At 48.8% G+C, this 13,275-nt stretch overlaps 1 protein-coding gene across 1 annotated transcript; it reads right to left on the reverse strand.

Annotated features, from left to right (window-relative positions):
* Nucleotides 1-593: 593 nt before the first annotated feature.
* Nucleotides 594-9,833, reverse strand: CETP (cholesteryl ester transfer protein). The gene is made up of 16 exons (XM_065661589.1): nucleotides 9,658-9,833; nucleotides 8,531-8,645; nucleotides 7,496-7,630; nucleotides 6,904-6,974; nucleotides 6,012-6,099; nucleotides 5,815-5,884; nucleotides 5,465-5,525; nucleotides 4,432-4,523; nucleotides 3,984-4,163; nucleotides 3,533-3,583; nucleotides 3,037-3,204; nucleotides 1,591-1,658; nucleotides 1,425-1,467; nucleotides 1,270-1,339; nucleotides 852-937; nucleotides 594-755 (listed from the first exon to the last, which is right to left on the reverse strand). Exons 1-16 carry the CDS (start codon nucleotides 9,782-9,784, stop codon nucleotides 681-683), a joined length of 1,500 nt encoding a protein of 499 aa, XP_065517661.1. The 5' UTR covers nucleotides 9,785-9,833; the 3' UTR covers nucleotides 594-680.
* Nucleotides 9,834-13,275: the final 3,442 nt, after the last annotated feature.

Here is a 13,275-nt window from a genome sequence, read left to right on the forward strand (position 1 = left end):
GCTGTCTAACTGGACTCCTGCTCTTTCTCTTCTGATCTTTTTGTCTTCCTTACAATTTTATTTGTTTTTCTCAAGTTTGTTCCCATCGTCTCAACAACATGGGCATCGCAGTTTACCTGGAGCTCTACGAAGAGTACAGACTGTGTAAATAAGGCACCCAGCATGCGAGATCTGTCAGTTCACATCCATTTACATTTTTTCAGCCACACCCAGGTCTTTTAGTATAATTGGTTCTGAGTTTACTTGGAGTCTGGTAATGTCACTGGAGTTGTCAAAATCAGGAGCCTCTTGGCTCATGGTAGAAATGAAACCCAGGGTCAACACAAAAGATGCTACATTTCCAAAATGTAACAATGAAGATGCCAGAAGCATCAGATGCAAAGCCCATTTCTTCTGCCTCCCCTGAGTGCTAATCCAGAGCCCAAGCCCAAGCCTTACTCCTAAGCACACAAGTCCTTAAAGATTCTGGAAAAGTAATGTGCATAGAAGTGCAGAATTCAAGATTGTTTCAGAGAAAAGGCTCCATGGAAGTACAATTGCACAAAAACTGGAGCATTTATTAGGAAAATGAAAGAAAATTAAACTGAAACTCATTTAAATCAGCTCATCTTTTAACTGGTTCACACACGGTCTTTCATTTTGTACACAAGTTCCTGCGCTCCTTTAAGAAGAGATCATCTTTATAATCTATTCTGAAGAAAATCAAGAAGCAAATGGTTCGGGAAGCTAAAGTCAAGTTGTACAATTATGTATCCCTAAAAAGGGAGGATAAAAGAGAAAAGTATTATATTAGTTTGTGTCACACTCACAAGAAGGGCTTTGAGATCCAGGTATTTCTAAACTCTGCTTACCTTTCTTGTGATGATCTCAGGATTTCTGATCTCAAATAGATTAAGCCCTTTGCTGTTCATCAGTGAAGTCAAAGCTGGTTCGATCCCTATGGAATCAGTAAACCAATGCAGTTACAGGTACAGCCATCCTGGCTTGCTGCTCATCATGTACTGCTACCTTTTCTGCCTCTTGCCAAAAGCTAATTGTGCCTCAATTCCCCACATCCTTCAGCATGACAGAAGACTCACTTTTCCTTTGTCCCAGCCATTCATAAAAGGTTCCCCATTCCCCAAGTGAATCCAGCAGAAATTTACTTGAGTAATGTGGTCCCCCAAAGCTGTCAGGGTTATTGATGTATTTTTTAATGCTTAGGTTTAGGAGATCTGATGTTAGACACTTTAATGGAGTAGGCTGGCACTTCCCCAAAGGAAAACTCACTTGAAATCACTTCTGGGATACCAACAACCGAGATCATTGTCTGCAGGAAGTTTCTTATGGATGGGTCATTCTAAAAGCCAGAAAATTCATACAAACAGGTTTGAAATACATCATTTTGCCACAGGTGGCCTGGAGAATACTTTCTTAGGACTTACCTCACTTGGATCAGCTGTGCAGTTAAAGACTTTAAACTCTATCCTGAAGGGAAGGATGAAAAGGAGGGGGAGAAATCACTATGGGCTGCAGAGATCCTCTTGTCATGCTGCTCTCAGATACAGGCTAAAAGAGGCAGAGAAACCCCCCAGAGACCACACTACCGACCTGGAGTCCAGAGGATTCAAAATGAGTTTCTTTTCTGCATAGGCGGCTTGGATGGTGACCGTGATTTCCTGCACAAAGATGAGCAGTAGGGTTGAGACCTAGCTTATCTTGCCTTACAGCAGCAAGTTACATTTGGTCATTTTGGTTTACTTTCTATGACCCAGAGTTCAACATCCTTCTGGCTTTACCTCCAGATATTACTAGAGAAGGTCATCATTTTACTTCTGTATTTGCATACAGTGAACTCCTCCCTGATGCCCACAGCCTCATCCTGTGGTGTTCTACACTGGGTTATTCACAGGACTGATGCTTTTGCCATTTTGTGAATCAAATCCTGCTTATGCAGGAAGGAAATGGGTTATATAGGGTAATGTTTCCCAATGACCATCCAGTTCAACACGAAGGTCATCAGATAGAATGTGGAGAGAATAGCCACAGATACTACAAGTAGTCTTCCTATAGTGTTTGCATTTATAACCAAACTTAAAAAGAAAGCAATCTCTGAATTCTGGCCATTTAGGATCATTTTCTTGCTTCTGCCTGTATGCAAACATTCATTTAAAAGGAGCATTTTGTGATCTAGGAGGCTGGCAGGCCAGGAGCAGATCACATCCTGAGAGCCACAGCTTTGGGCACTACCTCTAGTCCAGTAGTTTCCTACCAGAAATTAGTTTCAAGAGATCACCTGAAGCAGAAAGACCAGCCATGCATGTTTCCCTGGAATACTCTGCTAGTGTGAGATGCTTGCAGAAGGCAGGAGGGAACTGTACTCAATTGAAGTTTAACCCTTTAAATTGAAGAGGCCAGTCTACCCTCAGGCAGGATTTGCTTTTATGCACTGTTTAGTGTCTGTACCAGCCCATAATTACAAGGCTGGACAGACATACCACTTTCTTGTGATGTTACCCATGACAGCAAGGCTGTTGGCATTTCTTTTTTCTGCCTCCTTAGATTCAGTATAAAGGAGTTTGGGGTAAAACACAGTGTAAGCAGGAACTTTCATACAGGCATATATAGTGGAAAAGGTTATATTTTGAGCTTCGCATTCTCCAGAGCTGTACCTTGATGTTGGAGACAACCATCTTCTAAGCAGGGGCCAGAGCTAGAATTTGGGAATGAGGAAGTTTGAAGTTTCAAAATAAATACATTCCCATGGTGCCTTCATTCTCTCCTAAAATACCTCAGCTAAAGAGTTTCACTGTGTCTGGTACAGGCTAATGGGGGCTCGTCAGAGCTTTCTGCTGCTTTTACCACTTTGCACACCAGTGATGGGCTAGCCTAATAGGGGAGGCACTGAGCCAGCATGATTGCTCTCATCATCCCAGCTTTAGTTGTTGAGGGAAGAGATGGGAGTGTTAAAAGGAACTGATATGCTTTCTCCACCTCCCATGGTTTAGCCACCCACCCCTCCCAAGGTCTTCACAGTCAGGAGAAGCAAGAACTGACCTTCTCCATGTACAGAACCATTAGGGACTCTTCTCCCACAGGAAGGGTGCTGACCTCCACTGCTACCAAGGACTTCACGACTGTCCCTTCAGGCTGAACAGAGATTTGGGGATGGGCAAGACTCCACACCCTGGCCACAGAGTCATTATAGGAGGTGCCTTGAAAAATCTGGTCAAGTGAGGAGCAACAGAAGAGTCAGGCTTTTTCCCGGTTTCATGCCAATTTGCCTCAGAAGTGCATCCCTTTTGTAGCCCCCAGTTTTTCCTCCAGCTCACACAAGGCCAGTAATTCAGCTGAGTTGGAGGGAACCTGTGCCAGCTTGGAGGGTGAAGAAATCCTTGCAAGGCACAGTTTCTCCATCAGTCCCTGGTTTTCCCCATCAGGCCCACCCAAGATTCAAGTTGTCAAGGGAAGGACAGTGTTGTTACAGTGCAACAGAATCTATTTGAAAAGTTCTTTGTTTGACATAAACCACTTTGAATAAAACCAAAATTACCATCTGCACCGCATTCCTCTGTGCTTCCGTATCTTCCATTTCAAACAGCGCCTTCAGAAACAAACCAGAAACAGGTTGTAGAAAAGCACGACAGAGGTTATGGTCAGCCCTGATGCAGGCTGGATGGCCAGAGTGGCTTGTGGCCAGGTCAGAGGCATGGCTAAGTTCCCCCTGAGCTATCTCAGTACTCCCACAGAGAGCCACATCACTTTGCAGTTCAGAAGGCATGTTTTCTACCAGCTGGTGTTACTGCTCTAAGGTATAACACTGCCTGGTAGCACATTCTTGCTAAGAAGGCACAAATTTCCGACCAGGATCACATGTAGTGACTGACTATAGATGTCTGTCTTCTACGAGCCTAACCCTCACCAAAAAAACCCTCCAGTATTTAGGGACTTTTTTACTGTCTCGCCACAATGCGATGTAAGGAGGGAACCACCCCTGAAATCACCTGCAACTCCTCTCCTCTGATGGTCAATTCCAGGCGCTTGTCTAAGAAAGCTGCCGAAGCCAGAGAGTTGAGGATGTGTTCAGACAGCCAGAAATAAAGCATCCGGGACTCAGTCAGCAGCGATGGGGAGAAAATGGAGTCAGTGAAGACATCAGAGTAGTTCTTGTACAGGACGAGGCCCTTTAAAGGGAAGCAAGCATGTTGGTCACCTCAAGCAGCTCGCAGACAGGGCAAGGTGTCAATACCTGCATTTCCATTGCAAGGTGAAGGCTGGACTTGGAGCAGAGCATGAGCTGTGTGCCCAGGTAAAAGACTGGTATCAGGCCACACTGCAAATGCAGATGTAGCCCATGCTCTGCATGACAGCAAGGGACCAGCTGCTCACAGCCGTCCTGCAAACATCATCCACAGAAAACCTTTAGTCTCTGAGCAGCATGGGTTACTTTACCTTGTGGTGGGATTCTAGGTAATTTGCTTTTATTAAAGGAACTGATGCAAGGGAGATATCGATGCTGATACCTTCATCCCGGACAAAATTTTCTGCAGGAAGAAAACACCAAAACCTCACACCAGAATGTGACTGTGGGCACAGCATGTGGCCATCACTTTTAGGACTTGCTGCAGAAGGTGACTGGGAGTTACAAAAGGACACAGAGATGTCTCTTCATCAGGGACTGTAGTGACAGGACAAGGGGCAATGGGTTTAAACTTAAACAGGGGAGATTTATGTATACTGAAGAATTTTTTTACTATGGGAGTGGTCAGACATTGGAACAAGGTGCCCTAGGAAGTTATGAATGCCCCGTCCCTGGCAGTGTTTAAGGCCAGGTTGGATGGGGCTTGGAGCAACCTGCTCTAATGGAAGGTGTCCCTGCCCATGGCAGGGGTTGGAACTGGGTGAGCTTTGAGGTCTTTTCCAACCCAAACCATTCTAGGATTTTATGATGGGACTCAGGGACCCCATTCCTTTGGGTGCTAGTGCTGGGTCTTGCTACTGCCCAATGACTCCCTTGGAAATGGTGGGAACTACTCTCAGTTTTACATTTTTTTTTTTTTTTCGTATTCCATGTCCTTTTCCCTGATATCTGGGACTGGGAACTATGGGAAAATCATCAGCAGGCATATACAGGTGCTGTAATATCTCAGCCTCAATACTCAAATGCATATTCCTGTGCTAGCTAACATCAGTCCTTTTGCAGTTGTTCCGCACCTCTGGTCATTGCATGATAAAGGAGAAATACCTCATTCATGAATTGAGGTATTTCATGTCTTTCAACCAGGCAATCACCCTTAAAATCAACCTGATACAGAAAAATTCAAACTAGAACTTTGCTAAGGTTTATTTTGCCTTTGCCTGAGGGCTTGGGATCCCATATACAGTTTCAAAGGATTTTTTTGATGGATGTAGCTATTGCCCTGCTTGGGCTCAAGCATTAAAAGTTGCACATAGAAAAGAAAGCAGAAAACCCAAGGATATGTACCTGCTAAATCATGTACAAAATTTGCCAGCACCTGGGCAAGAAAATTGATTTCGTTGCACACCTACAAGAGGAAAACAAGGCGTTAGGACTTCGGGTTGTGAAGCAGAGCTGAGCCTCATGGTGAGACCTGACGGCTATTCTTCAGTCCAGCACCATCCAAGATTCCAGCATCAGTACAACCTCTGACCCCATCCAAGCTGCGGTGGGGGCAGGTTTTGTGGATTCTATTTATTTGTCTTATTTTTTGCAAGCACTAAAATGCTATTGCTATTATGTTGTGTGCATACGTGAGCAGAGGAGTGTGTAGCGAACTGACCTTTCCTCCATCCACAGGCAGTGTCTGATCTTACCTCACTCTTGAGAACAAACTTCAAAGTGAAGGAGATGAAATCCGTGAAGAGCTGCTTCAGCCAGCCCGGTCTGCACAGAACATGAGCATGGTCAGGGATCACTCAGCAGTCCCCAGGGTGGGTGTCACTTGGGCTGAAGTACATGGGGACCAGCAGCCGGGCAAGTGAAGCCTGATTTTGAAGGGGGACAGACTCACTCCTTGTCTCCCTGCAGGTGAAGCGTGAGTTTGTGGAAAGTCAGGTAGCAGTCCGAGGCATCGGCAGCCACTTGGTCCTTCTGGCACACTGCACGGGACGAAAGAAAAGAAAAAATAGCTAATTTGCTATCAAGGTGAGGAGGATGAGTGCACTTTGCAGACCCTGCAGACCTGAAGCTGGGCATCACTGCAGAGGGGCAGACAATGTCCCCCACACCTCCCAGGCCGTGTTTCCAAAAGATCCAGGACCCTGCAAAGCTGGGCCTAATGAGGCTACCTTGGACCTGGATGGAGGGTTTCTGCTCGCAGCTCCAGCTGAGCTAGTTTACCAAGCACCCTTCTTTACACTTCATTTAGATACCAGCTCCTTTGTTGTTTGCTAACATCACCCAAGAGAACTTGGGCAGTACATACAACCCACAGACCAGAGCATGGAGGGAATTACATTGTAGTGCAGAACGTTAGAAAATTGCAGTATACTGTCATCAAGACCTTCACACTGCTCTCCCCCTGGACCTTACCAGGAAAATGTATTTTGAGGCAGGAAAACGTATTTTGAGGCCCATGTGATAACACACATTCCTCTCATCCTTTATGGAGGTTTGCCTCTGTCCTTTTCTAGTCTAGGTCTACTGACTTTCTCAAGAAATAGGCTTTGCAGAAATTTTCTATACCAGCTTCTTCTGCTTGACCCATTAAAACTACAAGTTCTTTGAGGGCCATGTGGTCTCCTGTCCTGTGTACACAGGGTGATAGAGACCCACTTGAGGTGCCAGCTGCTACCCCGTCCCCACAGAGGTGAGCGGAGCCAGATGTCCAGTCCTTCCTATGACTCTGGAGGAAGCACACATACCAAGACCCTTGCAGCCTGCAATCCCCAGCTGTTACTTACTCAGCTTAATGTTTATCTGGAGGTCAATGGAAGACTCGATTTCAAAATCAACTGAATGAAAAAGCTGCAAACTGTAATGGCAGAAGAGAGAACATTTAGCAACCTGAATGCTAAATGGGATGCATCTTCCCCCTGATCCCCCAACAGCCACAGGGTGGGTTTTGTAACACTTTTCACATCAGTCACATTAGTGTAAAACCCTAATATGCAGCAGCACATTCAGATACTCTGGTTTTAAATCATTGCAAACCACTGCCTTAGCAGCACTTGAACCAGGAGCATTAAACACCTTTTTTCCACCACTCAAAGTATATAGAGCAGCAAAGGGGAAGGAAGAACCTGCATGCTTTGGCCATTTGTCTCCTCACGCAGGGGATGATGGTGAAGACAGAAAGGCAGAAAGCAGGATGAGAAGAGTTGTGATAGGGCTGAGCAACACTCCTAGTATATAAAACCTTTTCTCATGTAGGCAGTAAGCAGTGCTGCTATCCAAGAGAGCCAGAGCGCAGCCCCTCAACAATGACACATGCCTATGGGCAGCAGCATGAGAGGGTGTGTGGTGTTCAGCAGCAACCAGCCCTCTGGTACTTACAACCAGGCCCCAGCATAGCCGTAGTTCAGGGTCCCTTTGAAGAAGGCTGTCACATTTTTAATAGCAATGTGAATGGCATCGTTCTCCTTGAGCTCCACCTCACTCTGCTCGATGGACAAGTCATTTACCTGTATGCTGGAAACAACAAAAACCTGGTTTGTCACCAACCCCAAGGCTGCTTTCTGTGACCAGGAGAGACAGGTTTGCTAACGAAGACTTGGGGTCCCTAAGGGGCCTCTGCCGACCCTTGGGAGCTTTTGCAAATCACAGGGGTAGCGCCACGCACAAGGACAACAGTGATTTTGCTCAGCCTCAATGCAGAGTCAAGGGGAATGCTTTAAACAGGAAACACAGAGCACTGCACTGCAGAAACAGCCGTTTTCATAGAATCCTGTCCTGGTTTGTGTTGGAAGGGACCTTAAAGCTCATCCAGTTCCAGCCCCCTGCCACGGGCAGAGACACCTTCCACTAGACCAGGTTGCTCCAAGCCCCGTCCAACCTGGCCTTGAACACTGCCAGGGATGGGGCAGCCACAGCTCCTCTGGGCACCCTGTGCCAGGGCCTCAGCACCCTCACAGGGAAGAACTTCTGCCTAAGAGCTCATCTCAGTCTCCCCTCTGTCAGGTTAAAGCCATTCCCCTTGTCCTGTCCCTACAGGCCCTTGTCCAAAGCCCCTCTCCAGGTTTCTTATAGCCCCTTTAGGCACTGGAGCTGCTCTAAGGTCACCCTGGAGCAGGTGCTGTCCAGGCTGAACAAGCCCAGCTCTCAGCATGTTTCATTGCAGTGCTTTCTGTTCACCGCAGACGCAGCAGGAAATCCATCCTGTGTTTGCACCATTGCATTTGTTAGCCCAGATCAGCAGCCTAAACCTCAACGTCCAAATTGTCTGCAAGGCGCAGATCAGAAAGTGGATCTGTCCCAGTTCAGACCTTTGCTTTCACCAGAATTGGTGGATCAAAGATCCCCCCGAGGCCAGTTCCCAGTCCCCTCTGTCAGCCCGCACCTCAGCTGGCATGGTGATGCAGAGACACTCACTTGGTCAGCCCATAAGCCACCTTGCCGAGGAGCCGCATGGACCTTTCCCCAGTGATATTTGGGAACTTGGCATTTCTGAATGCTGCTTGAATGACCTGTGCTGTTTCCTGGTTCACTGTTGGAAGAAAAGGGCAAAGATATCAAACTGCAACCTGTCCCTGCTGCAAAGCTGAGTCAGCACCCTGGGTTAAAGCTCTACAGGACAGTTTCAATCAAGGCATTCCCATTAGATTAAGGAAGCACAAGAAGTAGTTTCAGAGCATACTAAACACAAAACCAACTCCAAACCTGACTTTAAGAGCTGGTGGCAGCTGGCAACAGCCACATGTGGGCTGGACAGTGACCAGTCAGGCTGTTTCCAGGGAATCAAGTCCAGCTTTCACACACCTCACTTGCACCTTAGGGCAGACTTTGGAAAGGTTGAAGGTCCCTTATCCGTACACTGAGCAAACTGTTGACTTTTTCACCCTGGTGCTTTGCCCTGTTGCTGCTTACTTGTATTGCAGCCAGCTGATGGGTCTCCAAAGCAAAACTGAGATTCAAGTTTCTGTACCCATTTTTCAAATGTTATCCATCTGATTCCAGCCTCAGCATCAGGCGCAAGCCTGTACTGGACTTTTTCCTTGCAGAAGTATCCTCTCTGAGTTTGGCCGAGCATCCTTCCCTGTATGTCCCACTGTTGGAGAGGATAGGACAGAGCTGCTCCCACCCTTTGCACAAGCTCTAATTATTCTTCTTCCACCTGCAGAGCACCCAGAGCCTTGCACAGAAACCCCAGTAGCAGAGAACCCTTGTTTCTCCCCTTCTGTGCTCCCGCCCCACGCAAAGTGAGAAATCAAACACACATTTGCTCTAGCTCTTCCATCACACCAGCTCCCCGTGACTAACATTACTAAAGGTTTGGGCTGTGGAGAGGGCTTGGGGATTATTTTCTAGCTTCTTTGAGAAGTGCTATTGAGTTCAGGTGCCCATGCTTTAACCAGTGCTCCCAGGCAGGTATTAATACATCTTATGGGATAAACGGTTTCCACAAGAGCCAGGTAAGCAAGAAATGCACTTCCTTGACTGCTCTATCACTAACTTGCAGTTGGGAGTGGGGAAGCGCAGCCCGTACAGCAGATACTTACGCAGCAACGCGGCGGGCTTGGTCATCCTGCAGACGATCCCTGTGACACTGTAAGGGAAGGGCCCGAACTCACAGGCTGCTGCCACGTGGACCAGCACTAGAAAGATCCTGAAGGTCCCCAGCCTCATCCTGCCAGCCCAGAGCTTCAGCCAGAGCAGAGAGTGCCGACGAGATCAACTGCTTCTTGACCGTGGCAAAGCCTGCTTTCATACCTCCAAGCAGTGCTCATTCAAAGCAGGACATGACCTGCTTCCTCCAGTTATCAAAACTCATCACACATTTCCTAATGTTCCTATAGTTTCCTTAACACTCTTCAAGTCACACACTGCCTTCCTCCCACAGCAGGCACTTGGGCTGCAGGACTTGGTGCCAAGACTGTTTTAACTCAGGACATGCACGCATCAAAGCAAGCAGAGAAAGCTGCAGGGGGATGGAGATCAAGGCGATGAAATCAAGGTAGCAGCCTCATGCTCTGCCTCCAGCCAGTTCATCATTTGCTCTTTACACAGAAATATTCTGTATTTTGCATTCCTGCAGTAACTTCATAGAACCACAGTCTGGTTTGGGTTGGAAGGGACCTTAAAGCTCATCCAGTTCCAAGCCCTGCCACAGGCAGGGACACCTTCCACTAGACCAGGTTGCTCCAAGCCCCGTCCAACCTGGCCTTGAGCACTGCCAGGGATGGGGCAGCCACAGCTTCTCTGGGCACCCTGTGCCAGGGCCTCAGCACCCTCACAGGGAAGATACTGTTTTTCCCAGCAAAGCCCTGTTTGGGTGGTACCTCTGTTGTCCACTGCTTCCCCTTCCACTGATTTCCTTTCCACTGTGAGGAAACTGAGGCATGCTCCTGGGAAGGGGTCTCGTCCCACTGCGACTGCTGGGTGAGTGTACATATCCAACATCTGTGGAGAGCCCCAGGACCACAGGACTTGGGAGCTCTCTGCCTCTGGGCTGGATTTTTGGGCTCTCTTTGGTTTGGCACATTCAGGATGGGGAAGAACCCACCACGCTGGAGCCTTCCATGCACCTAGCCTCTCAGCTGCTACATGGGAGACATTAGAAACCAGGTTTACATGCACTCCTCACTCACCCACCGTCCCCTGGCACCCTGTTGACTCGCAGGGGCCCACCCCAGGACAAGCTGCAGAACAAAACAGGGTGAGCTCATTTTGTACAGAAGACTTGCAGCAGCATGTCTTGTGAACCAGTCAGCCAGCAAGGACTGACAGAGAGGGAAGGGTGAGATCTTGCAGCTCTGAGGGGCACACTTGAGCCCCGAGCGAGACAAGGTGCCAGCCACCCTCCTCTCCCTAGCAGACGCTCCGTGCTCCCTGCTCTGAGCGAGGACACTTCCTCCGGGCCCCGCTGTCCGGTCCCCGCCCTGACACACTGTTTGCGTCCGGAGTTGAGATGTGAACGGCCTCAGGTACCCGCGGGGCACTCGCGGCCACTGACCTGCCCAGCAGCTGCCACAGCCTCATCCAGGCAAGTGGCCCAGAACAGGCTGCTCACTGCAAGCCCATACTGGGCAGTCAATGAACAAGGACATTTGACAAGGGCCTGTAGGGACAGGACAAGGGGGAATGGCTTTAACCTGACAGAGGGGAGGCTGAGATGAGCTCTTAGGCAGAAGTTCTTCCCTGTGAGGGTGCTGAGGCCCTGGCACAGGGTGCCCAGAGAAGCTGTGGCTGCCCCATCCCTGGCAGTGTTCAAGGCCAGGTTGGACGGGGCTTGGAGCAACCTGGTCTAGTGGAAGGTGTCCCTGCCCGTGGCAGGGGGTTAGAGCCAAGATGGAATTTCTATGATACCTTAGTATTTGGAAGCATGTATAAAGGTAGCGGGTGCCTGACCAGCAGAGCTTCTGCATGGCAGCCCAGTGCTATCACCCCAGCTACTGTGGCATCCTCACAACCACTTTTCAGGGGAGCTGCAAAGGGCAGACCTGGTAAAAAAATATTACAATTCAAGAGGCTTTAACCCTGTGACAATTCTGGGTTCTGCTCTTCTTCAGCTGAAGGCTCCCACATGCCCAGCCCTCCCCACAGATCACAGTTTAAGTGATGTGCAGTGGCCAAGAGCTGGGGTCACAGTAGGAGGGGGTGCCACCAGCAGAGCCAGTGAAGCACTTAAGCTGGCAGAGACAGGGTTCTGCTGGATGTTACACAAGCACATCTGCCAGTATCCTTAGCACCAGTGATGATGATACAAACTTGGGTGTGCTGTGAAGTTTTGAGTTTTATTGGAACAGATCCAGAGGAGACACTGCAGCAGGGAAGTAGCCCCACTGAGGCTGGTCTCAGTCACTGTAAATGAAAGCAGAGCAGGGCCCGTGAAGACACTGCCACCCCCTTGCCCAGAGCAGCAATTCATACCAGCATGAAGGGAGAAGCAGAGCAGTCTGGTACAGGGGTGTTTGTCACTGGTGTCCCAGGTTAGACACAGGCAGAAAGACCAAGAACCCAGACCCAGTGTGCTGGTCCTGATAGATCTAGCACATTGGCAGCCCCTTACAGGCTGCCTCCCTGCCCCATCACCACTTGGGAAGCTGCTGCTGGGATGACCTGAGGTGAGAGCAAGGGAGGACAGGGGACTGCAGGGTATTGACCTCCAGGGGGAACAGGAAGGCTAGAGACTTCCTGCCTACAATAACAAAAGCATATGAAACACGGAGATGCTACAGGAACCCCTGCCCTGGAGTAACCAGGCAGAGGCGAGGGCAGTAGGGACACAGCATCCTCCTCCTCCCCGTGCAAGGTCAGGCCAGCAGGAGACAGGTCAAATTTAAACACCCTATAGAAAGGTTAAATTCAGGTACCAGGAGGCAGGGTAGGGTTGAAATGCCAGAGAAAGGTAAAATGCCCAAGCTGGTGCGTAGTGCTTGCAAAGGGGACACTGGAAGATGTTTTGATAAGTACTTGTTGTGTAAGGCTTTATCTGAAGGCCATACACGCACACCATGTGCTCACCCTCTTGCCGGGGATCGTCCTGTAACTGGGGTTGTTTTTCCCCCACACTAACCAGAGCAGAGGTACATCACAGTGCCATTAATCTTTGTGCTGCATTGACCCCAAACGCTCAGTGTTACCCTGCAGCTGCTTCCTGCGATAGCCTCCAGGTACTGCACTGCATTCTGCTCCGTCAGCAGGACAGGCCCAGCACCACGCCAGGCTCAGGCAGCAGTTCAGCCCTGGGTGGCAGGAGGGCCAGGCCAAAGCTCTCATCTCACCCTGAATCCAGTGCTCACAAGGCCATGGTCAGTCCCATGGAGAACACAGCCACACGCCCTGCGTTGTCCTTGCCGTACCCCAGCAGTGGGGATCTTGAGTTCAAGAGACTCAGCTTTGAGGAGAGCTTATTTCTCACAGTTAAAAATTACAACCATGATGGCTTGGATGGTCAACAGCAAATAAATTCAAACTCCTGTTTGTGAATGGTGAGATTTTAACAGGCTCTCACCTGGGAAGTAAACCACCCATGAGGCTTTTGTGAACAATGAAGTCTCACATGGTTTTCTACAGAATTCTCCTGAAACTAACCCGATTTCTTCTCTTCCCTGACAGTACCACCCGTAACAGCCTCCAAAACCTGTAAAAATAAACTAGCAGGCACAGGCCAGCTC

This window comes from Lathamus discolor, chromosome Z, assembly GCF_037157495.1.
Source record: "Lathamus discolor isolate bLatDis1 chromosome Z, bLatDis1.hap1, whole genome shotgun sequence".
NCBI lineage: Eukaryota > Metazoa > Chordata > Aves > Psittaciformes > Psittacidae > Lathamus > Lathamus discolor.

Bases quoted from the DNA above. Each gene is read 5' to 3' on its own strand.
- CETP (XM_065661589.1), bottom strand. From the start codon at position 9,784: ATGAGGCTGGGGACCTTCAGGATCTTTCTAGTGCTGGTCCACGTGGCA. The intron at 5,885-6,011 runs GTGAGTCTGTCC...TGTTCTGTGCAG, and splicing joins CACCTGCAGGGAGACAAGGA to ACCGGGCTGGCTGAAGCAGC. The intron at 1,340-1,424 runs GTAAGTCCTAAG...TCTGGCTTTTAG, and splicing joins GCACAGCTGATCCAAGTGAG to AATGACCCATCCATAAGAAA.